Source organism: Phaethon aethereus, assembly GCF_964289735.1.
Source record: "Phaethon aethereus genome assembly, chromosome: 5".
In the NCBI taxonomy this organism is placed as follows: Eukaryota; Metazoa; Chordata; class Aves; order Phaethontiformes; family Phaethontidae; genus Phaethon; species Phaethon aethereus.
Window position 1 is genome coordinate 14361874 of NC_138579.1, and position 24399 is coordinate 14386272.

Sequence of the window (24399 nt, forward strand, 5' to 3'; positions counted from 1 at the left end):
AGACTTGACTGAACTAATAAATCATGACATTAGGTTGGGAGGAAGGTTGTATGAAATGACAGCACAACATGCTGAGTGGTGGGGAACTTGCTAGAGGTGAACTCATTTATACTCTTGCAGAGTAGAAGACTTCTCAGTTAACAAGTCCTAAAATAGTGTGCTGCGGTGTATAAAGAAGGTAGGGCTCAAAATAATTAGCCAAAGATGACAGATGGCAATTCCTTTCTCTTTTTCCTTCTCTTTTTTTGATGTAATATCAAGTTGATCAAAGAGCTGAGGATCATTTGTTACTGTAAGAAAACTAAAAATATCTTGAAATATTCAGGCAAAATAATTTCATTCAGATAACAGCCCGTAGCTCCCATTGTTCCGGTTCAACACCTTATACATGAGTGTGTGTAGTAATAGTTTCCCTCAGAATCTGGATTACATATGCACAGCTGAGGATTCGGATGTGTCCAGACTAAGGTGTATTATTTAACCAATGTATTAAATCAATTTATCAATTTCTTTAATTTAATCGTTTGCTTGTGTTAACCAACCAATGATCTATTCTACTGCTAGAAAACCTCCAAAAAGACCCTAGAGCTCACCTCTGTGGCATGTTGCTTTAGTAGTGTCATACAGCTGTGTATGATGGGGGAACTAAATGACAAAGAACAGAGACTGTTTTAGAATCTTTACTAATAATATCCGGCAAACATCAGCATTTTTTTTAAAGGTAAGCACCTATGGATTCAAGTTAGAGATACAATACGAGCTTCTGTCCTGTATGACTTCTGTCACAAAAGAAGATCAGAACGCAAATGTGATCACATATAATTAAAAAACAAATTCAGTAATTTACTCAAAGCAGGTAATATACAACGCATATAAAGGAAAAAAGCAGTGGTATCTGCAGTTCCTCCTCCCCCCTGTCCCAGTAGTAATTCTAACTGGTCCTGGAGCCAAAAGAATATATTTAATTTCTTCAACTACTTAGTATAACCTTTTTGATGGGAAGTACTAAGCCAGCCCACAAAAATGAGTCCCTTGAACCAGACACAGATGAATCTCAAATCAGAGGAAAGAGAAAAGGCTTGGAAAAGGAAGGAAATAGCTAAGGGGAGAACAGATATGATAACCTCTGTCCATCAGCCTATGTCTGGATGCTTTATACCAAACAAAACAGGAACAAAATTCTTTCCCTACTGCTAAAGCACATTTCTATAGTACTCCTATAATAGAAAGGGTAAGACAAATTTCAGCTTGTTTCTGGGCAGTGGGTTTCACCCATTCTCATTACAAATCCTATTACAAATAAACAGCACAATTCAGGAAGAACCAGATTCCTGTTCCAGCACAGCTTGATCCAGATGAATCAGGAAGGTAAACAGACAAAAGCAAAAGTGAGGAAGGTTTAATAACACAATTAAAATATAACTTTATAAGCTTGTGAGCTGATGTGGCAGGCTGCTTTCAGTAATTTCCAGAGGGAGTGCTTATCCATGACTACAAACCAAAGCAATCTAGAAGTTGGCCACTCAAAGCTGTAAGGAGAGCTGCTGCAACCGAAGGCAGCTTGCTCAATTGCCTAGAGAGCTCTCTTTGGCTTCCAAACCATAAATTGAAGTCTACCTCTAATTTTGCTACCTCCATTTCTCAATACCGTACTCTTTTTTTTTTTTTTCGCTCCTTTCTCATCACTGCTTAGTAGTCTGGATTCCCTAGTGAGATGCAGTGCAGACTGCTAGGGCTCTGCCAGACATTTAAAAGCAGGCAACGTCTGTTCAACCACTGCAAATCACTTGCTGTGGGAGGCAGCCCCCCCAACAGCCTTTGTTACAGCAAGAAGTATTTGTTGCAAGTCATCCCTTTCTCCTGCTTTTCTCATCCTTTTGTACCCTGCAACTCTACATTTTAATTCACCATTTCTTATAACCAAATGTTTTATGCAAACATATCAGCCTCTGGAAAGCCAAAAAAATAGCAGCTTTTACAGAGATGAACCTTCTTCCAGAGTAATGCCAAGAGCAAAGTCTGGGCAGCAAGATCCCTTCATGCCTGGGAATGGTCAGGGTGGTTATGTCTCTGCTCTCTTGGACAAATGCTGGCTCAAGTTTGCCATGTCAGAATCTAACTCACTTCTCTCCCAGCCTCACCAGCTGCTTCATTTCAAATGAGGTCTACAGCACTAGAAAACATTTGGACAATGCGGACAATCTGGAGTAAGGCAAGAACATGAGCAGAGTCCTCCATTATCATGAGAAAACAAACTTATTCTTCCTACCTCTAGAGAATGAGTCAGAAAACATGTATTCCCCCTTGAATTGCATGCTTTTTTCCTCTTCTTGCAATGTTATTTTCCACCTGTTCATCCCTTCATTTTCCAGAAACACAGAGGAAAAAATTGAACAGGGACAGTCTTTATTCAAACTTCTGTAGGATCACGTACTGAACTGAATGGTTTGCATTTAAGCCACTGACTCTAAGACTCTACCTGCCAGTGCTGAAATCAGTCGGTCCCCACAGACCCATAAACTTTAGGGAGAGCCTACCAGAGGAACTAAGAGGCAGCTTGGAAGAAAACAGAAGTCATAACAGCTTCTGCTACTTCCACTCTTTTACTCTGCTTTAGTCACCTTTGAATTTGGGCACAAGGCTTCTGCTTTTTCGCTGTGCACTGCATTCATTTCTAACACACAGCCAGCCTGACTATACTCAGGTACTTAACCTCAAAATGTCTCATAAGTAAAAGTGGTCATCTCATTAACAGGAAACAGAAACATCTTTTGAAGACTCCAGATCCAAATCAAGTTAGCAGAAGTATTAAACCAGTCCTCAGAGATCTGGCTCAGCTCTTCAGTCTCTGTGGGGCCCTGTACCAAGCACAGCACTGGGCTAGCCAGCACAGCTCTGCATGGTGGATGGTGCATGTCCCACGTTGCAAGTCCATGTTCTTCCCTCTCCATGAGCTGCTCTGCATCCTGGATTCCTTAGTGCTCTGCACAATAACGTGCTCCCTAGATGCAGGTCTGGATTATCACTGTTCATTTTCATTTGCCCTTTGCAGTTTTCAGCACACTGGGGGAATCACAATTGCCTGCAGAAGAAACTTCATTTAAAATAATCAAAACACCTTTACTGTCTGTTTCTGAAAGCTGTAATTTCATTCATTCTATTTCTGTTCAATCCATTCAGAGCCTTAGGTTATGGATAGTAACTTTAAATAAAGGACAATTTCTATGTCTTTATTATGAGCATATTTCAAAAGTCTTACTACGTTCTACTGGCAATAATGGCATTCACTTAAGAACACTCAGTGCTGACAGCTGGTCCTCTAAGGGTTTTTTGCGTGTCAACATGTAGCTGAATTTTCATATCTTAATCACCTCATATTACAGTAAATATTGAATGCTTTTGTTGGATAGATGTGTCTGTGGGCTTCGGATACTTGTTGTAGAAGTCACTCCTTATGCAATGAAAGACTTTCAGGTCAATATAAACAAAACATAATTCAGTTTTATTTTTAAGAGATGTGTCTTTTTTCTACCTCTTACCAGTAAGCGCAGCACAGCTTAGACACACTTACCATATAATGTCTCTCACCATCTCTTGTGCAAATTGTGCAACAGTCAGACACTCACATCCTAGGTGAAGAAGAGCTGCCTTCCAAAATCCTGTGATACTTCTGGTTCAAGGTAGCTGTATCAGCTCTCCAGGTGCTATAAATAGGCTGTAATGCTAAGGATCTGTCCCACAACACTTACGACTTCCAACTGCTAAACATCTCTTTTTCTCTTCCCCACCTCCCTTCCAAATGATTCTTTTTAATGTTTCTGATAAAACACCTATCTTCTCTGGTTTAAATTCTGCCAGAATGCCTGGAACCTAAGAAAAGGACTCTGTTACTTGTTTTACATGTCCATCCGTCATCTGGAAACTATCTGAACTCCAGATTTGGATCACCCACACTTTTGTTCTGAAACATATGTACAAAGACCTTCCCTTTCACAATCCAAATCCAGCTTCAAGTTGTTTATTTTGAAAATGAGTACTGGAAAGAAAATCCAAATGGTTTAATGCTTAAAAAAAAAAAACGAACCAAAACAAGAAAACCTCAAAGATATCTATCTATATGTGTTTGCATATGTGTGTATATATATCTATAGGAAGAAAAGATCTGCATGCAACTTGACAGGCAAAACAAATTTTTTAAGACATACTCTGAAGTTTAAAATATTTAACAAACTTCTTTGAAAACAATGGAGAAATTTGGTGGATGTGCTGTAGTTAAAAAAAAACCTGACAGACCTTGGTGAAAATTTGCAAAAAAATAGGTGAGCTGAATAAAGTGTGTGTGAGCCTGAATTTATAGGAAAATGCCTATAGTAGAACTCGGTTACACACTTGCCGAGGCATTTGTTTGGGTCCAAATGAAGCTAGTGAATAAAGCGCACAAGAGCATTGGGATTCATGGACTGGGTTCTGGATCTGAGCTACAGCAATATAATCTATTTCCCCAATAAAAATAATTCCAATTCTATAGCTGGATTCTCAGAATCTGGATCTAGACTTTGTAATTTGAGCCCATGCCCCTCCTAATCAGATGGAGCAAGCACAAGGTTAGCCACAAAAACTGCAGACAAAGAAGATAGTTTTGTCATTACCCCTTTGAAACAGTGACCCGGAGCATGTAACACATAATCAGAACTTGATTAACATAAAAATCCAATTACTGCTTCATTAAAGATCTTTTATTAATCTAGAAAACACTTGTAAAATGCTTGGACTTCATTTCCCAACAATTATAAATCTAAAAAACATTGTTGAGAGGTCAGATTTAATGACACAACTATCATCTCAAAGCTATTCCTCCTAGGACAAGGTTTGGGTGCCTTTCTTTCAGCATGTCCACCCTAGGCAGCATGCAGATCTAGCATGACCCATGCCAGAGCCGTGCTCCATGGCCAGCAGCAGAGCTGTGCTGGAATAATCTGGGTAATCCAGAACACCAGCCATGAATCAGCAGCAGTTGCTGAAGCCAAAATTCCATGGTAGCCTCAAGATCAAGTTGGCAATGCAGTCCAGCTCCATTGAGCAGCAATGCAGTGGCACTGAGGGCCTGATGGCATCTCTGCTAGCTGTGAACATCCCCAGAGCTCTCTGTCCCAGCTTGCTGACCCCTAGGGTGTGAGCTACATGTTGGGAAGAGGTCCCCCAGGGCCTTGACTCCCACCTGGCTGACTACGCTCATCTCTGTGATGATAGACTCCATTCAAAGATCAGAAACAAAAGCAAGGATGTGTCTGTTTGCTGTCCTTGAGCCAAACAGGCCACCCCTTCACAGGGGTCCACAGCACCCTTACACTGTTGGGAAAGCGCTTCCAGACAATCATGTACAGAAACCTGGCCCCAGGCTCTCTACCTGCCCACCACATCACTGCTCCTGGCTGTCATAGTGGTCTAAGTTGGCGCTGCATGGCTGGGCTCACAGGTGGTCCCTTGGTCCTTCCCAGAGACCTTCTCCTGCTCTTTAGACTCCTTCACAGCAAACCTGTGCAGGGCTGACCGTTTTTGACTTTTCCCTAGATAAAAAAACACAGGGTGGAAGAAGAAAAGATGTTTTTTTAAATCATGTTCCAGAATATATTTTTAAAATTTCCCGCAGTGCTCACAAATTCTGGATCCTATGAAGCCCTTTTTTAGAATGTAACACATCACAGACACAGATATGACAAACACTTTAATAGCATTTAATTTTTTTTTTTTTTGTGAACCTCCAAGCAATCTAAGCAAAGAAGAAAGGGAATATTGTTACCTCATCTCATGAAGAGGGGGACTTATCTGATGAGATGCGGTTGTCTATGTCTGAGCTACTTGACTAGACTCCCTTTAGTAATTAACGGAAATGGGTACTTCCATATTTGCGTCACCTCATCTAAAAGTAGGCTTCTAAAATAGGCCAGATTAATCTCATCCTGATAGTGTCTGCTTGTGACAAGTGACTAAGAATGGGAGACAGAGCTGACCAGCAGACATTTTCTTTTGGGCAGGTCAGTCTTGCCCTAAACTCACCTGTCTGGTATAATACCAGGCACATTTGGCAAAGCCAGGTACAAGACTCAGAGCCCCAAACTCCACTCCAAGTTAGTTCCTACTTACATGTTCCTTCTCCCAAGGCAGGATGTTTACCCGCAAAATACAATTAGTTTGATTTAGGATTTTGCAGCTGCATTAACACTTCCATTTCACTACCCAGAAATTAGAACCTTCCATATGTTTTTTCAGTGTATTTTACATGGGCATCTATCTTGCCCTCATTTTGCATTCCTTGCACTGCTAATTTCCCTCCAAACACCATTAATTATATTTTGTTTTACTCACTCCTAGAGCTGTGTGAAGGAATGTAATCAGTCCATTCATGGAGAATTTCAATAGTTCAAAGAATGGGTTTGCTCCGATATTAAAACAATATTGCAGAACCATCTACAAAGCAAAGCCCTGGGGTCGCAGGCAGATGTGAAAGTGCTGACAAAGCAGTTTGACCAGCGAGGTGGAGACGTGGGGTTTCCAGGATGCTCCGCTGATGGAGCAGCCCCATAGATGTCAACTCTCAGGGAGTGACAGCTCAGAGAACACCCTCTTTGTGGGCTGTCTGAGCGTAAAACGCTCCAGAAATCCTCTGGCCTCCAGGCAGCTGAACAGCCCCGACTTTGCATGCCAGCACTCCTCTGTCATCAGGCCATCTGCCAGACAGATGAGCGGGCAGAAGATCAGACAGGCACAAGAAAAACCTGCTTGTTTTCCAGCACACCTTCCTCAAAGCAGACGTTACCATACAGCATCTTAGCTTTGCCTGAAATGCTCTGATGGAAATACGTTCACCTGGAGCTTCTCCAGCCAGGGCTACAGATGAATCCCAACCGATGGCTGCAGGCTGAGATAGGCACACATTGTCAGTCTCCACTGTGCTCATTGACCTGCACACCCTTTCCTGGGGCTGAAGCTGTGTGGAGTGGCACTCATGCTCAGCTTAAAGTACAGGCTGGTGGGAACATCTAAGGGAAAAAAAAAATATACAAAAAAACATCCATTTTGACCACTCACCACATTTTGTGGACAGAGGTCTATTGGAGAGGGAGAGGTGACACCAGGAATGCAAACACCTCTTTGCTTCAACTCTTGTACAAGATAGGATGGCAAAATTTTAACGCCAGGAAAATACCAGAAGTATTTGGTGGTGTTTGAACTTGCCTGCACAACCTTCTTATCTTTCTCCTGTAAAACTGACTTCTTTTCACAAGATGTAGAGCCTGGGTAGTGCTAATTCCCACCTGATAATATCTCCCCTGAACAGCCTCTGAATTGGTGTTGAGGATGAACTCCAGCAACAGGATTCAAAGGAGGCTTGGTGTCTTTCTGTAGGACCACAGCCTGAGGGAAGAGGGCTTCCAAGTTCCCATCAGGGAGCAACCCCAGAATTCAAACCTGTCAATTACTGGCAGCATTATAATGTTTGTGGGCACAAATTTCTGTGCCAATATATGTTTTCATATCTATTCCATATCTTTAATGAGTATAAACAGAGTTAATTGGTGAAAATAATACTTTGGAAAGTTTGAAGACCTATTTTTAATAGCCTTTAAAGTAGCTTCCCTTAAGAGGTTTTCTTATACCAGTCTAAATATTTAATATTGTACTTACTCTCCTTGTTTTTAGAGAAATACGTTAATGAAGAAAATGGGTAATGACTTGAAAACCACTGATTGTCATAGGAGCAGGACTTTGGAGCTCATTAGAAGAAATAGAGAACCACTCACACAAAAGGTCCTACTCCACAGGATTTTTAATCCTGTCCTGTAATTCCTCACTCCTCCCAGCTGCCAGAGTTTCAGGAAGTCCATGGAATATAGGATTGGTGTTTTCTAAGACACAGCACTACCAGATTTCCCAAGACTATTTTTTATTTGCAAATAAGTCCTCTCCTTTCCCCTGGTTGTACTTTTTCCATTGAATTATTTTCTTAGTCTTTAAACTAAACAACTATCATGTATCCATATATATAAAAAAATAAATATATTTGCTGAATACATATATATTCTTTATTATTTATATAAAAAACCCATGAGGGATGACTAGCTATAGAAGATAAATTATGAAGTAAAATATATTGATTTACAGCATTAAAAAACTTGTGCAGTGAAATTTTCAAATTAACTGGTATGTGACAAGCAGAAACAAAATGCAGCTAGTTTCTGGAGTTTGTTGCTTTGGAGAAAACAGAAAATGCTAAATGGTTGACTTCATGAGTTTTGACTTTTTTTTTTTTCCCTCTTTTCAACCCTGTTTAAATTACCACTACCGAATTTTCAGTGGTACACAACAAAATTATGCACTCCTTATGAAAAGCCCAGACTTCTAGAACAAAAAGGAAACAGAATAAGGAAAGAGAATACAGGCATGGCATTATGTGATACTACTGGAAGGTAACAGCAAGAGTAAGGTTTTCAGAGAAAGAACATCTGTTTCACGAGAAATGTAAAACTTAAAAAAGCTCATAAAATACCTTAGACTTGTATAAAACAAAAATTGAGCTCTAATCCTGTTATTAGAGATACTAAATTTGACACATTGCATGATCTTTTTTCTATTGTTTCTCTCACTTGCCTTGCCTTTGCTTCTTCAGTGTTTGTTCACATATAACTGAAAGCAAGGGAAAACAACAGGCTTTAACTTAAACCAGTAATGTGTCTAGATAAGGCTCAATTCATGCAGAAATCAAACCCATCTGGGGAATCCTGGGAAATCTGCTCGCCGTGTTACAGGTATTAGTACCCATTCAATGGTTTCAGCTCCAGATTTGGGAAAATTTCCCTATTTGTGCCAATCATAAGCATAAGTTTCATTGTGTCATTGGTTAAAGTTAGCTATCCTTTCAGAACTTGCTTGGCTAAAGAAGGATATTAAAGCAAATGGTTAAGTGCTGGGGGTCTTTTTGGGGTCTTTTCTTTCTTTCCTTTTTTTTCCTCCATAAAAGTGGCTATAAATTTCCAGAATTACGGTTTGCTGAATGAGAATAAGTTTGACCTTTGAAGTTGCCTAACTTAGGCATTAACCCCTGGGGTTGTTTTCTTACTTTTTACAAAGTTACAACTATGCTTTACTACCCAAAGCATTACGTGGAAGAGTGCATTTATGTAGACTGTTTCAGTAAGGCTCATTAGTATAGGCTCGATTTTAATGAACTGGGTAATCCTGTTCTGAAAGCAAAGAATTCAAGAATACAAACATTTCAAAGTGACCCTAAGGGAAAAAAGGGCTGAGCTTGAAGTTAAGTTTCTCCTTCAAAATTTTGCTGAACTGGGGCCCTAGCACAATATTCAGGTTGCCAAAACCTGCCAAACCATCCAGGTCTGAAGCTCAAAGCACATTTTGGTATCTCTGACCAGCACTGCCTTCCATCTGAGGATCAAGATTTACCCAGAACTCACATTTTGAACCCCAAATTTCCCCACATAGACAGGTCTAGGCACACAGGTATATGCAGAAGCAACTTCAACTGAGGAGTCAGGTGCTTTGCTCCTACCTAATCTTCACACAATGAAGACCTGAGACCCAATGCAAGAAGGTACCTACAGGAGGAAGCAGAAGACAAAGTTATTACAGGCCATTAACTTTCCTCCTTTTCCTCTTTTGTTAGGCAGTCTCCAGCTGACTTAAACATCCGTGGCATTCCCATTGTATTTGTACCCCTACAGCCCCTCTTCCTCCCAGAGGTCAAACTCTGCCTGTGGCCAAAACTCCCCTGTGCAGCAGGATGTATGTAGTCACCTCCCCTGATCTGCCTTAACTTGCATTAACTGCACTTGCCCAGCACAGAGAAGCAACCTGGGCATTTTTATCCAAAACCATAGCTGGAGGACCTACTGTCTACTTTTTGTACCAATCCTAGTGGTTAGATTTTTAGAGCAGCAGAAGACTTGAGATCAAGTTTCTTTTCACTCTAAACAGTTTTGACACTGTAACTCCCACTTCACAGAAGAAAATTCAAGTTGCCAGGCGACAGGAAGGAAAACTGACCATTCTTCTTTCCCAAGATGAGGAGATGAGTAGCAAGAACAACAGGCCAGAAGCAGAGCAAGTGAAAGGCAGTATGATGTGGTAACATCATGAGTGAGAACATGCAGAAAGTAGCAGCATGGGGCCAGATTCTCATTTCCCTAGATAATTTGGGGGTTTTATTCACCAAACGAAATATAAAAACCTAAATGATTGCATTAACTCGAGCTGCATTAAATGTCTGAATTAGAATATATTATTTTAAGAGAATGTAACTACAAGGGGTAATCTAAGTATAACTGTAACCACGCAATATGTGTAACCGAAATAAAGCACTGTGTTGGCAAAACATTAGACTGTTTCCTAGATCTAAGCTGCATGGATCAAGTAAGCAGCAACTGTAAAGCTTTTGCACTAACATACGGAAGCTCCTATTGCAGCTTGTGGAAAAGCTAGTTACACTGAAGCCAGCTCAGATAAGTGTTTTTTGATGAATGGCATGTTGTTCCCAACTCTCTTGTCTAATTAAAGACCCAAAACATTATTCTACTGAAGCTGATGGCAGTACTCACTTGACATCAAAGGGAATAAAGATTTGCCATTCTTTTATGAAGAATTATTTTTATCGTGTTATTAAAAACAAGCAAGGCAATTCACAATGCATCACGTGATAGCACTTTTGTCTCCAGGTGATAGCAGACTCTAGTTCTGCAGTGCCTCAGAGCACCCACCTGAAGCCAAGAGATCAGCTCAATACTGAGATTGCAGTATCTGAGCTGAAGCTAGCTCACAAGCAGGGTATAACTTCTTTATTAGTGAAAGTACTGTGAAAAATTAGGGGTGAAAACTGAGTCTAGGAATTCTTTGCTCCCAAATAAGTGAGAAAATGGGGAAAGAGCTATAACTTTAAAATTACTATACTACTAATTGATTACCATTCTCTGGATGAAATGCTGAACACCTCTAGCCACACCTCTAGCAGCTCTATGGCCAGGGAGTGGGGTGGAAATTGAATCAAATAAAACAAAATTTTCTTTCTCCACAAAATATATTATAACTTGGATTATTGGCAAGGAAATATTTTTGCACAGTTTATTTAGAGTTGCTGCTCTATTGATATCTGCTACTTTGGTCAAAGTATTTTAAGATAACACTAAATGAAAGGTCCTGTGTGAAACCAAACTCTAGACTGCATTTTGTATTGTAATGAGGATTCTTTCACAAAAATATTCCATTATGCCTAACAAATGTGCTAGAAAGGACAGATGGGAAGATAGTCAACTGTCTAAATCAGAAGATTTTCAAAGTGCAGTAAACAAGTTATTAAGCACACTTCTCTGTCTTAATGCCAACCTATACCGTAGGGAATTGGGCAAAGAGTGGATCATGAAAAGCTTTTTGGGAGCAGCTAAATTCTACAGCTGTGGTCTTTGTTTTTCTAGTACTTTGCAAGAACAGAAGGGGGAATTACGAAAGCGTCTATCGTACACTACCCATAAGCTGGAAATGCTTGAAACGGAATTTGATTCTACACGTCAGTATCTTGAAATAGAATTGAGACGTGCTCAGGAGGAACTTGAAAAAGTAACTGAAAAACTGAGAAGGTTAGTAACTAACTTTTTGAAATAAACAGAGTCATTAGGAATTTACAAGTGGTTGTGTTAAAGACATATGTAAGTAAAAATATAAGCATATAGTCTCAAACATACGTAATTTATTATTTATCGATTACATATTGTATTTTCACATTGAATATATATATTTCCCTTATCTGAATATATATTACATACAACATGAAGTTATTTGTTTACATGTGATATGTAAGGTGTGTCTGTATTGAAAGTAAACATAGAAATAGAAATATATGTACATAGGTAGACGTATGACATTTATGAGTGAACATACATAGTGCCATGTTGTGTTACGCATACAAAGGTTATAAACATACTACATATATATACTTATTCCATATCTATACAGGTAGCTTTTTTTAATGCATTTGGCTGCATATTTTCTGTTGTTACTCTGCATTGCACTGATAGAAGAGAACAGACCCTGACCCTCCATCACTCAAATCTGAGACTATGTTCAATTCAAATAGTATTATGTCATTTCATATTATGCTATAGCAAATCATTCGCTTTTTATTCCCAGGTAGAAAGGAATGATACTGAAAACCTATTATTTAAAATTGTTGAAGTGGTACAGTGCTATTGCAAATCAGGGGTCCAGTCAATGTTAACGACAAATTATAATAAGCATGCACTCCTGACATTCCTGGCACCAATTCAATTGGTCTATAATCTAGCTTTAAATTTATCAGTGATTCTTAATATCCATTTTTTCATTTGTTTGCAAAACTTCTGAACCTACAATTATCCATTTATGCAGGAATGTATTTGCATTTCTTGTGATGACTTTCTAAACTGATGTAGATAATTGAACTGAATTGAATTTAGTTCATTGGATGAGTCAAAATGAAATTCAGAATGAATCATTCCAGGGCTATACCCAAAGAAAGATTTTTCATTCTTTGCAGAAGGCAAAAACCAAACCAAAACAAAGCCAGAAACCACCAACAAACTGAGTCAACCAGACCATTTTATGCAAATTTTAAGGAGAAAGAGGGTGTAAGACATCAAATTAGGAAACATCCTAGTGTGGTCTTACAACTTAAATGCTTTCCTAACTGGGGAGGCTTCTTAAAACAAGGCCAACATAAGCAAGTGTCATGATGATCTTGAAATCTACACACATCTATCAAGAGTAGCCTGAAGATTCTCCATATTGTTTTCTTGCCAACAATATTTTTCCTATCACTTCACTTAGAGCAGAGCTATTGAAAGCAACTTTGCTCTTGCCATGCTTTGTTCCAATGTATTTCAGCTTTAAGAAGAGGAAATGCTGGTATTCTTTTCTCCTGAAACATTATTTCAGGCACAGCTGCCATAAATCTGGGTCATATTTAGCAGAGGGGCTGACCATCCCACTTCTGCTAAAACAAAGGGGTTTCCTAGTCAGTAGGAAGCCTCCTATCAACTTCATTGGGCACTGATAAGTTAAGCACCCTTCAAAACTCAGGCCAGGCAGTCTTTCTTTGCTCATGGCAAAGTCTAGCACTCATAGCTAAGCATCACAGATTAGTAGAACTGACTTTCCAATATTCTAATGGAACATTGCATTATGAAGAAAATTTATATTCAAAATTATGTTTCAGGCAGGTGAGATTACTCCCCTGAAGACATATCATATTGGAATCCCAAAATATTTTATGAGGTGAGCTTTAAAACTGTTTCTATTGAGACTAGCAAGTCATACCGCAAGTTGAACACTAGATTTTTCAACCTGGAGAAGGATAATGTCTGAAACAAAACTGTCATCCAAAAGTGTGTCAGCAACATGTCACAGAGGAATACCAGTGTGAGAAAAACAAGGAACTACAATAAGTTTCAATAATGGTGTCTCTTGCTTTATTCACTGCACAGGGAGAGAAATTCAACCCCCTGTAATAAATAAGCCCTGTGTAAAAAGATCCCACTTGCGTACTAGAGAATATTTCTGTTATCAAATTTCCATTGCTGTAAAGTGCAGAATTTTTCCAAGATGCTAAATGGCCATCCTTTTCTACTCCTTTCTGAAAGCCTTTTATTGTCTTAATTTATCCAGAATTACCTGCAATGCTGCTAGGCTCCCTCTCTCTTATGGAAGCATGGAGGTCACTTAACGTGGCTCAATGGTCAAGTTTTTGACCTCCCTACAAACATTTAGAGGTGGCCTTTTCCTCTTTTCCTGTTGGGAGCAAAAGCATGGTAGTGGTTTGAAAATATTAACTGTAAAGCATAGCTTCAGCTTTGAAAAGTGACTGAAAAGAGATTGGGGATTTCATATACCTCACAGTGGTCCCCTATCTGACGTGATCAGTATGCTTTTTTAAAGTTAAAATTTAAAACATTTTCAGATACCAATCTTGGAATCAAAACTGGACTCTAAAGTTTATGTTGAGTTTCCTCTCTGAGACCCTACCCTGGGTAACAACTTGGCAAGGTCTCCATCATAGCTTTTACCAGAGAGTTATTTTAAGACATGAAAAAAAACCCCCATACAAGCATATATTTAGCACTGAGATTAGCCCCCATACATACTTGTTTCACCAAAAGCAAGACGTTTCATGGACTGAAAGGGTGTTCTGAACAGGAATCCTCTAGCTGTGTTAGCTTTGGAATAAATGGGAGAAAAACTCTCTTGTTTTCATAAGGGAGTCGGCGTAACTTGTAATAACAGAGAGGAAAGGGTTTTTTGAACTAGGAGTTTACCATTTTAACAGTCACCCTTCAAATCTAAACTGCACTCGGTGAAATTTTCTTCTTTAGAGAAAGTCAGCCCAAGCCTGTGTTTTACGTTAGATATATTTCATGGCCTTAAGGGGGCTTGAGACTGAGTGCGAGCAGAGGAACAGAGGCTTTTGCAGACTTCCTCTTTAGTGGTGATCTGCAGTCTTAGAGAGGAGAGTGTTGTCTGCTGGGTGAGAGCACAGATATGTAATGTTCAATTTGGTCAAAATACTTTTCATCAGACCCTAATTTAGTTGAGGATCTAAACATGCATTTAATACGTGCACGTATATGCACCTGGAGGTACATGGGTATCACCTAGTAATATGAACAACACAAAAAGCTATCAAAAATGATAACAAGTTATTGATTCACAGGAATTTATTCTTCAAAAGGTTTCACAGGGGAGTGAAGCTGACTTATTCACTTTATTTTCAAAGAAGCCAGATTTGCAACATTAAAGTGTTTACTTCACAAGGTTTAGGCTATCTGGGTGTGTTTTTTTCTGTAAACAAGGTTAAGTTACAATTTGCTCATCTGATCATTTTCAAATCGGACTAATTTTCCCTACTCTTCCTTTATTTTACAGTGTTGCCCAAAGATTGATTTGATTACCCAGTTCCTCTTTATCACTTTAACACTTTCTTCCACATATTTCTGGGTCCATTTCTCTCCCTGCCACCCACATTTGCTGACACTTCTTTTGGCACAGTGGATTTCCAATTTGTGTTTTATGCATATATGTGCATGTATACGTGCTTGTGTATGTATGCATGTGTTTATGCTTACTTTGACTACCTCTGCACAATCTCAATAGAAAGACTTTTTGAAGCTCAGCTTCCTACTTACCATGGATTTTTTGTTCAGATTGGATTTTTTTTACTAGGAAGCACTCAATTTTTTCAGTGCAAAACGAATGTGTTAGAGAACTAGGGTTTGTGGGCTACTTTCACCTAAACATACAAGAGAGAAAATTTGATGCGCAAAGACAAGAGAAGTTACAAGGAGAGAAAATTATTGTAATAAGCTCATGCAAAATCCCTTTACCATCTATGGCATGGAAGTGTTGCCAGCCAAGAACAATCAATCTTCCAGTCATCTATATCAAGAGAAAAATTGTCAACAGAAGCTGAGGAGCAAACACAGTGATGCATTGCCACCGACACAAGCCAGATATCCAAGTAACAATTACTGCTGATAATTCATGATCTTAAAGATATGGAAAGGGAACCTTCAATGCCTCCCTTGAGCTCTCCACATTGCTCTATACTGCAGACCAGATTGGGGTACAGAGACACCTGGGCTAGAAAAGTCCTAGAAAAGAACCAATAATTTTTTCCTCTTTTCTTTCAGGAATTTATGCAGATGCTTTTGAATCCATGAAAACTTTTAGGAGGTTGCAGTTGCTAAGTTTACATCAGTTTTACACCATCTCTAGTTGAGCCACAAGCTACCTAGTTGCAAAGCATGTTTAACCTGCTCTGTTTTGCCTTACTAGAGAAAAACTGCAGACCATGACAGACAAGATACTGGGGCACCTCTGGTCTCAGCCAGCAGGCCCTATCTTATTTTTCTAAATCCTTGTTCCCTGCACCACGGCATGCAGCCTTACCAGCAAAACATAACTATATTAGTGCTGAGTAGCTATTTGTGGGCAAAACCAGTTTAAGCCTCCTTGCTTCCATTGGTTTACCAAGATCATCTCTGCCTTCTCCTTTCCCAGGAAAAGCTGGGTACAGGGTACCCTAAGATTTTTCTCTGCTGTGTTGACTCTGGCTAAGCCGCTGTGAAAATCCCAATTATACCTAGAGCTGCACAAATAAATGTCTACACAGAGGATTAGTTACAAATGCTGCATCTAACAGGAACATGGACAATGCAGAAATCTGTAAACTTCAGTCAATCCTTTAAGTCACCTGGACATTTACACAATGGCACTGTGAGAACTGGTGAGTAATGACCAAACAGTAGGTTAGTACAAGTCTCACAGATTTGCAGCCTGTTTGGGTCACAACAGGCTGAAAACACACCTTAGCAAACACTCTTTGCCACAGATCCTCCTTACAGGGAGGAAATCTCTGCTCAGCAGCTCTGTAAAACATACACAAGGCTGAAACTTCCCCTAGGCTCCCAATGTACGTTTGAAATGGCTGCCCTGAGTCTGGGCTGATCCTCGGTACCCCAGGGAGTGTCACCCATGCGGATGTCATTATTTATGCCTAACAGAGCACCTCCTCCCAGGTCTGTGTGGCAGATGTTACGGTATCACTGGGAGTCCCAGCAGGAGCTCTCCATGCCTCGTGAGGGGCATGGTGAGACAACCGGTCTGCCCCCAAAGGGAGAATTTTGATCATTTAACTGGAAAGAAAATCTCCATGGCAACAGAAGCAGTGAGAGAGACTTCACTGCCAGGAAGGGGTGGGCTGGACCCCTCGATTCACAGCCATGGCATGGTTCAAATGCAGGTCTTCATGCTGATTTCAGCGGCCATTCCTACCCATACAATAAGCCAAAGAGACTTCCTTAATGGCAATCCCTTCCTGATCATCATGGAAACTACTTCCAGATCCAGGCTTCTCAGAGAAAGTGGCTTTCTGCTGAATGAATGTGTATTACATCTGAGTTCACTCTTACAGTAAACACACTTGCCCATTACCTCAAATCAACTCACCACTGAAAATACTTCAACCTATTGACCTAAGATTCACAGTACAAATATATAGATGTATTCAGAAAAACTTTTCAGAGATGAACTTCTAGCATTTGCTTTACATTTGTTATACATCCTGCTGAGGTGATATGTACAAACAAGAACAAGGAGCTACCCTCCTTACCTCTGTAAAGAGAAAGGCACAGCTATTACCAAAATAGCAATATTTTTCCCAGAGGCTGTGCAGCTTCTTCATTACAATACCAAGGTTACCGTCTAAGCAACCTAAAGATGTACAGACTGAAACTTTTCTTTGGTGTATTGCTCTGGAATAAGCAGGGATGTCTCATTTTGTGAGTCCATTTAATCCCTCAGTGTCGATAAAATTAAATACCCACTTTTTTCAGGCTAAGCTATCTAAATGTATTTCCTGAAGAAAAAGGATGTGTTTAGCTCTTGAGAATAAGCAATTCCCTGAACTTCTGTCAAAAGAAGGAATATTCTCTTCTAAGTCATGTGGTGATGCCCATGTGATGCTTTTGCTACAGTCGTTAGGTTTCTGCCACAATTCTCCTTGTTAAGAAAGGTCCATAAATCTTTTTCTGTACTTTCTAAGCATACAGCTCAAGCTTTCTCTCTGACATATTATTCCTGATGTAAAGCTACAATCTCATTGTGCAAGTTCCCATGCATGTCTGCACACAAGTGCAGAACAGCAAACATATTTTCACTTTCTGGTGGAATTTGCCACTAAATACAGTAAACAAACATGACAAAGAAGTTTTGCTTAGGAAGTAGGTGGTAATTACATTTCAAAGGCAACCACTGACTGGCAACAGGAGCAATAAGAAAATAGTTTTCAAGTAGTGCAAGCCAAGGTTTTGTACTCATGTGAAAATTACAGGTAAAAAAGCACACAAAAAACAATGCATTCAGTTACATGATATCATCTTTGTTTTAGGATACAAAACAATTACCTAGCCTTACAAAGAATTAATCAGGATCTGGAGGATAAACTTTACAGAATGGTAAGTATCATAAGTGAACTTTTGTTTATATATTAAATATGGTTTTTATAGTTCTCAATTCATAGGACAAATGTATATATAGTTGTAACAAAAACCCCCTCATGCTCCAAATGCAGTATGCTTAAAAAAGGTATGGCTTTATGAGTATCATGATCTAGAGCTCAAGCTGTGTATGACAGTATAGCTCCATTAATTTAAATGGAGATTGCATTGGCTGATGATCTGGCTGAGTAAGTTTTACCTTTAAAATAATTCTGGTTAATTTAGTTAATAACTTCATGAGTTTTATTTATGTTTTCATTAAGCCACAAATTTAAATAAAGTAATCCAAGGTTTTCTCATGTTTCTTTGATAATTCCACTGAGCTTTTATTAAGCAATTTAATAGAGCTTGGATGGTCTGACTTTTATATACTGTTACAACTATCAATCTCAGTGTATTAATTTCCGATCTGCATGTGTCTGCAACTACAATGTCAATGTCACTGTCATTGTCACAGACCAATTAGTAACTGAGTGAGGAAATCACTGCACCATTTATGGGCTCCACATCTAGGACTAATATTACAAGACACAGCAGTGCTCATTCAAAATAGTTTGATGTCAAAAAGAAATGGCAATGCCTTTAGTGCCCTGGCTCATTGCTAATGCTGCTGGGACATCATACTCACTGTTAGGAGAAAATTTACAGAGAAATGTGAGGGTAATACTCAAAGAGGAAAGAACAATTTTGAACTCTCAAAGACCTTCAGGTCATGAGCACAGCCTGAGCTGCTTCCTCCTCTCCCAGCTCAGTAAGTTCAGTCGTTCCCTGCTCTTCATCCTGCCCAGCTCCATGCCCAGCGTGGCCCCAGCGAGCACACTGTACACACATAAACACACAGTTTATAGGTCCGGGCAGAGTCCTGACACACAGCTATAAGGATGCTAGGATAAGCCTATGTTTTACACAATTCTCATATGTAACATTTGCCTGGGTGGGCAGCTTGCAATGAGGGGAACAGATTATTGTGCTTTGAGAGTAAATAGGGACTATGGCAACATATTGGAGAGGCACCAGCCTTTACTAAGGAACGGGAAACGAATTTTTGAAAATGTCATCGTTCTTATCTCAGGAGTCTCTTTAAATAGCTGACAATGAATAGAGTACCGATGCTTTTGCAACTGGCTAACAACAGGGCAGAATTACAGCTGCGTTATAGCTGATGTTTGTTCATAAATATATGTATAAACACTGTACAAGCATAAATAACATGATCTCATGTTATTGGTTTTTTTCCTCCACTTTTCTTCTGTTATGTTCTTTTGCTTTTTACACAAATCACTTTGGGATTTTATCTTTATCTGTGACCTAATATTTATTACATATGCGCTACAAAAGATACCAGAGGCATTCTGACTGTTAAATGAAACAAAAAGATTAGAAACATAGCATGAAGGACTCCAGAAAACCCATGCTTTTTTATCAGGTATTTCAGATCAAAGCCATGAATTTTTAAACCAATGTTTCAGCATCTGCTTAAAACCCTGAGCAATTACTTTAGAGCACAGCACAGAAAGAAGGAAGACTGGTTCCATGGAGCACTGTACCTGTCTTTATCCCACTAATATCACAGTCACTGAAGTTAGATTTAGAGGCTTGAAGAAGATCAACCAGGCTCTACACCATTTAACTCCAGACCGCTTCGCCTTCTGAAACACTGAAACTGAAGATGCAAACCAAAACCAAACAAATGTCAAATGGAAACTATGTTAAAAACAAAAAGATGGGGAAAATAGTAGCATATTTGATTTAGATAAGACCAACCATTTGATTTTCAGGGCACTCCAAAAACCCTCAATACTTCAGAGAAAGTTGGATTAAATAACAGCTGGCTGGTTAATCAACAGCTTATGGTGGACTGGGCTCTTGGATACCTTTCTGTCCCTTTCCTGCTTAGGAGGAACAGCTGTGTTTATTTTTTTGTCTAATTTAGTCAGTTTGTCATTCCAAAATCAAAAGCCTTTGATTTCTCTACCTTTATACAAATCCAAATATATAAACCATGTGTTTACTTTCTCCCTCTCTCCCCTATCCCATCCCTCTACAGACACACATATATAGTATAGACACACCCCCCTTTACTTTCTCTGATTCTTCCACATTTAATGTGTCCAAATGCAACAAGTAGGGAAAAAAGACCCCCCAGGGCAGTGGTCCCTCATTGCCCCTGCCTGCTGGTGACCTGTGATGCTTCCAGAAGATGCCTTTCTCCCTGCCCTTACAGGTGACCCACAACTACCCCTCTCCCAGTGACTGGTCCCAGCTTGTCACCACTAATCTAGGACTCCACCTTGGCTTCCCTCTTCTAATGTTTTTGAGTATCCTGAATGTTAAAACCTTTCATGCCTGCTATTGGTATAAGGGATATAAAAAAATAATCATTAATTCATCAGCAGTCACAGAAAAGAAGCTGAAGTAGCAGTTATTTTTTCTTCTAGGCTCTGCTTCCTTTTGAGGGCTAATCTATAAAATATTTAAAAATATTTGAAAGCACACTTCTGATCACAGCAAAGGGTATCCAATTGAAACATCTATCACATCAGAACTCAAAATAAAAATATAAAATATAAACTACAGTGTCTATGTTGGCTAAGAGCTAAAAAATGCAATCCTGAAATCAGTGGAGAGTCTGCTGTATTAAGCTGGGCAAGACTAAACAAATGACATGGTAGAAACGTATGTAACACAGAACTAAAATTCTGCTGTCACTACTCATAAAACTCCTGTTCTTACCACAGTCAGGGTCTTTGGAGAAGGTTTGTTTGGTCTTGCAAGCACTGGTGAAGCAGGGGACTATACAGGCTGTCTTAGATAATTAAGCTTTGTAATTTTTTTTTCCATTAAGCTGTGGGAAAAGGCTAAGCAGATTCCTTGACTTTGCACTGTGATGCCATTACAGGGCTGTTCAATTAAAGAACTCTTTATAATATCTAGTTCCAGCTGTTGCCAGTAGTCTTCACTTTCCCTGTATTTGGCCTGAGGATGCTCTGCCATGGCCTTGCTGCTAACAGCAGTTATAAGTAGATTATGCAAGTCATCCCAACCACATGTTAAGAAATCCTTTATATGATCTCAGTCCAACTGTATCCCACATACAATCCTCACTAGAATTAAGCAATGTATTTTTAAAAGCTTTTGAAGTTTTAAGGCTTTCAGTTGCAGTTAGTTCTGTAATTTTACCTTTAAAGCCATAAGCCAGATTTTTAATGGTCTCTACATTTGGGAGTATCTGTTAGATACCAAAAAATAGCTGCTTAATAAACCTAACCGCTAATTAAAATCACACCCATTTCTCCTCCCCATCTGCATTTTGAATGTTCTGGAAAAAAACGATCTCAGAATCCAGCTGCAAAAAGCTCATGAGACCATATTCTCCAGAAGCACCCTAAAATAGGCCTTTTGTAACTAGAAAGTAACAGGTTGACAGATAGACTGCTCAAAGGTATAAGCTCACTTCTGGTGCAGTCCTTAAAGAGGCCAGAATGTAAACTTCTTCTCTGTCTAAAATGCATGCTACCTGCGTCTGATAAAAAAATACATAGGCAGCCACAAAAATACACACCACCAGCCTTGTGGTAAGGAACAGATTCCTCTGATGACCAGGGGAACCAGCAGATAAATCAATGCATCCACTTTGTAAATCCTTACTCCCACATATACCTTGGTCTGCCAACCCATCTCTCTCAAGACTGCTGCCAAAACAAAACCTCTGGTTCTTCAAAGTGCCGTTCCCCAGTCCTGTTGGGCTTGGTTGCTGTTTCTAAGGAAGGAAATTGCTTTCTTCTATCTTAGTGCCAGTTCAGGACCTTTCGGCAGCATAGGCAACACAATGCTGATAGACATCAGGGACATGATTGGACTCCTACACTCTGCGGTGTAGGAGATGCTGGGCACCAGCTCCACCAGCCCTGCCAGCACAGCCCCAGCTACTGGGGCTTTGGTTCCTGCCTCTGCAAAGCCAGCATCATCCCTCTGCACACCGTGCATTATACATTTTATCATCTGTCAAGATGCAAACCGCTACATTAAATTAATGATTTTTCATTTACATTAAGGCAGGCTGGGGGGTGTGACTCAGTCATAAAGTTGGAAGAAATTATTATATAAACCAGCAATAAAAAGGAATTTGTGTTAAGGACAATCAGGTCTGAAATGCTGCACTAGCTGAGCACTGCACTGATTTTTTTCCTGTTTCTTCCTCTGCCTATGAGCTGGAGGACGACTAAAAGATACAGTAAATACTTTATGCTCTATGTCATTAAGAGTTATTTATCCAGCTCTGGAATATCTGGGGTTTTCCAGTCGGCTGGCCATAATATATGCTTAAGCATTTCCAGCTGGGGAAATCCAAAGATGAATTAAATATGAGCTGAACAATTTTAAGTGGTGCTCTGAGACTTTGTGTCAGGGAAATGTTATCTTAAAGGAAGCAGCTTGCTGGGTGTCCAGGCCAGGAAGGTAAAGAATGTAGGAAGTGATGAGGAATTTGATGAACAATTTCAGTCACACATTAAAAGCATCTAGCTACCAGGGTGAGCCTAGCACTTTGGCTTTGGAATTTAAACCGGTCACTAGATTGCACTTGAGTCTCCCATGACAGCTACCAGTCATCCCCCAATATGGTTTAAATCATAAGTGAAAGATGAAGGCAATGGAGAAAAAGCCTATTTCTGACACAAACCTAGGGAAAGCAGAAGCCCAGCATGTTTATGTTCCTGCATGGAACATGACAACTTTGACAGTGACTTTGAACGGAGTGATTTAAAGCACATCTTCTTCATTTTCTTTATGAAGAATAACTTGCTTACCCCTGCTACTGTATGTCCCATGAAAATCAAATAGAAATGACCTAAATATACTTAAAAGGATTTGCATCCCAAAGACAAGAAAAGTTTAGAGTCAGCTCAACCTGACAGCCTCATTTGCTCACATTCAGTGAAGACAGCTGTGAATTTCAAGAGAAATTTATACTCGTTGGTTAGTTAAGGCAGAAGCCAGAGAAGGTCCATGCTTTGTGGACTAAAACAACTGCAAAACAACATTTCTAAGGAAGGAAATGGCTGTAAATACCACAGAAACAAGTCATTTATAAAAATAGCAGTTAAAAAAATGCATTTCTAAGAGGACTTTAGGTTTCATCCTTTTATGCTTACAGGCATTTTGCTCTAAAGATCTCCATCTCTCACTAACTCTTTTCACAGTCATTTTACAGGTAAAGAAATATTGCCAAATAGGCAATAGGACTAGCCTTTTAAACCTACACATTAACACCTGCAGCAACTACACAGGCTCAGACTGCGTAGATCCATTAGTTTTGCAGTCAAATAAATGAATCCTCCTGGGTAAGTTGGCAACATGACTCCACCTCACAGGAGCACACAGGCTTTCAGACATCCTCAGTCCTTTCTCTCTCTCTGAACAGAGATTCATTTCCCATTGTTATCCCATTGCTATGTGGCTGGCAGGGCAATCCTTCCTCCCAAGACACTCGTAAGGCAGTCCAGCTTCTTCCTAACTGCTGTAGATGAATACGACATCATGAGAGACTGTTCTGGAAACTACTTTCCATTTTTTCCAAAGCCATGGGACTATTCTTCTGCTCTGTTTCTCCCTCTTAGTAGGATGTCTTCCGTAAGTATGAGCAGCCTAAGGAAGCTGTAAAGTGGTGTCAGACACTTCTCACTTCCAACAACGTCCCTGTTGCACGATGACAGAACTCTTTCCTTCTCAACATGTGTCTTATCTTTTGACCATCGGTATGCATTTCTGATATCTGATTTGATCATTTTATTCATCCTGATCTCCATCCACCTCCATTTGGAGAAGAGAAGGCTCCGGGGAGTCCTTATTGCAGCCTTCCAGTACTTAAAGGGGGCCTATAAGAAAGATGGGGACAGACTTTTTAGCAGGACCTTTTGCAACAGGACAAGGGGTAATGGTTTTAAACTAAAAGAGGATAGATTTTGACTAGATATAAAAGAGACATTTTTGACAATGAGGGTGGTGAAACACTGGCCCAGGTTGCCCAGAGGGGTGGTAGATGCCCCATCCCTGGAGGCATTCAAGATCAGGTTGGATGGGGCTCTGATCAACCTGTTCTAGTTGCAGATGTCCCTGCTCATTGCAGGGGGGTTGGGCTAGATGACCTTTAAAGGTTCCTTTGAACCCAAAGATTCCATGAGTCTATGATTCTATGATTCCATGGTTTGGTCTCTGTCTCTCAGGACATGACCTGGGGCTACCATCTTGACCAGCTGGGAACAGAAAATGTTGTTGTTTTCAAAGTAGCTGAAAATAATATAAATAT

At 39.7% G+C, this 24399-nt stretch overlaps 1 protein-coding gene across 4 annotated transcripts in view; it reads left to right on the forward strand.

The window, feature by feature from the left end:
* Nucleotides 1-24399, forward strand: part of BEGAIN (brain enriched guanylate kinase associated) — a gene marked incomplete at both ends in the record, with an annotated part of 158777 nt that overhangs the window by 86310 nt on the left and 48068 nt on the right. For 2 of the 4 annotated variants that reach the window (XM_082000528.1, XM_082000527.1), the window contains 3 exons: nt 11484-11649; nt 13259-13317; nt 17984-18050. In XM_082000528.1, the coding sequence (XP_081856654.1) occupies nt 11484-11649; nt 13259-13317; nt 17984-18050 (292 nt within the window). The remainder of the gene's footprint in view (nt 1-11483; nt 11650-13258; nt 13318-17983; nt 18051-24399) is intronic. The other 2 variants (XM_082000529.1, XM_082000526.1) reach the window with 1 other exon arrangement.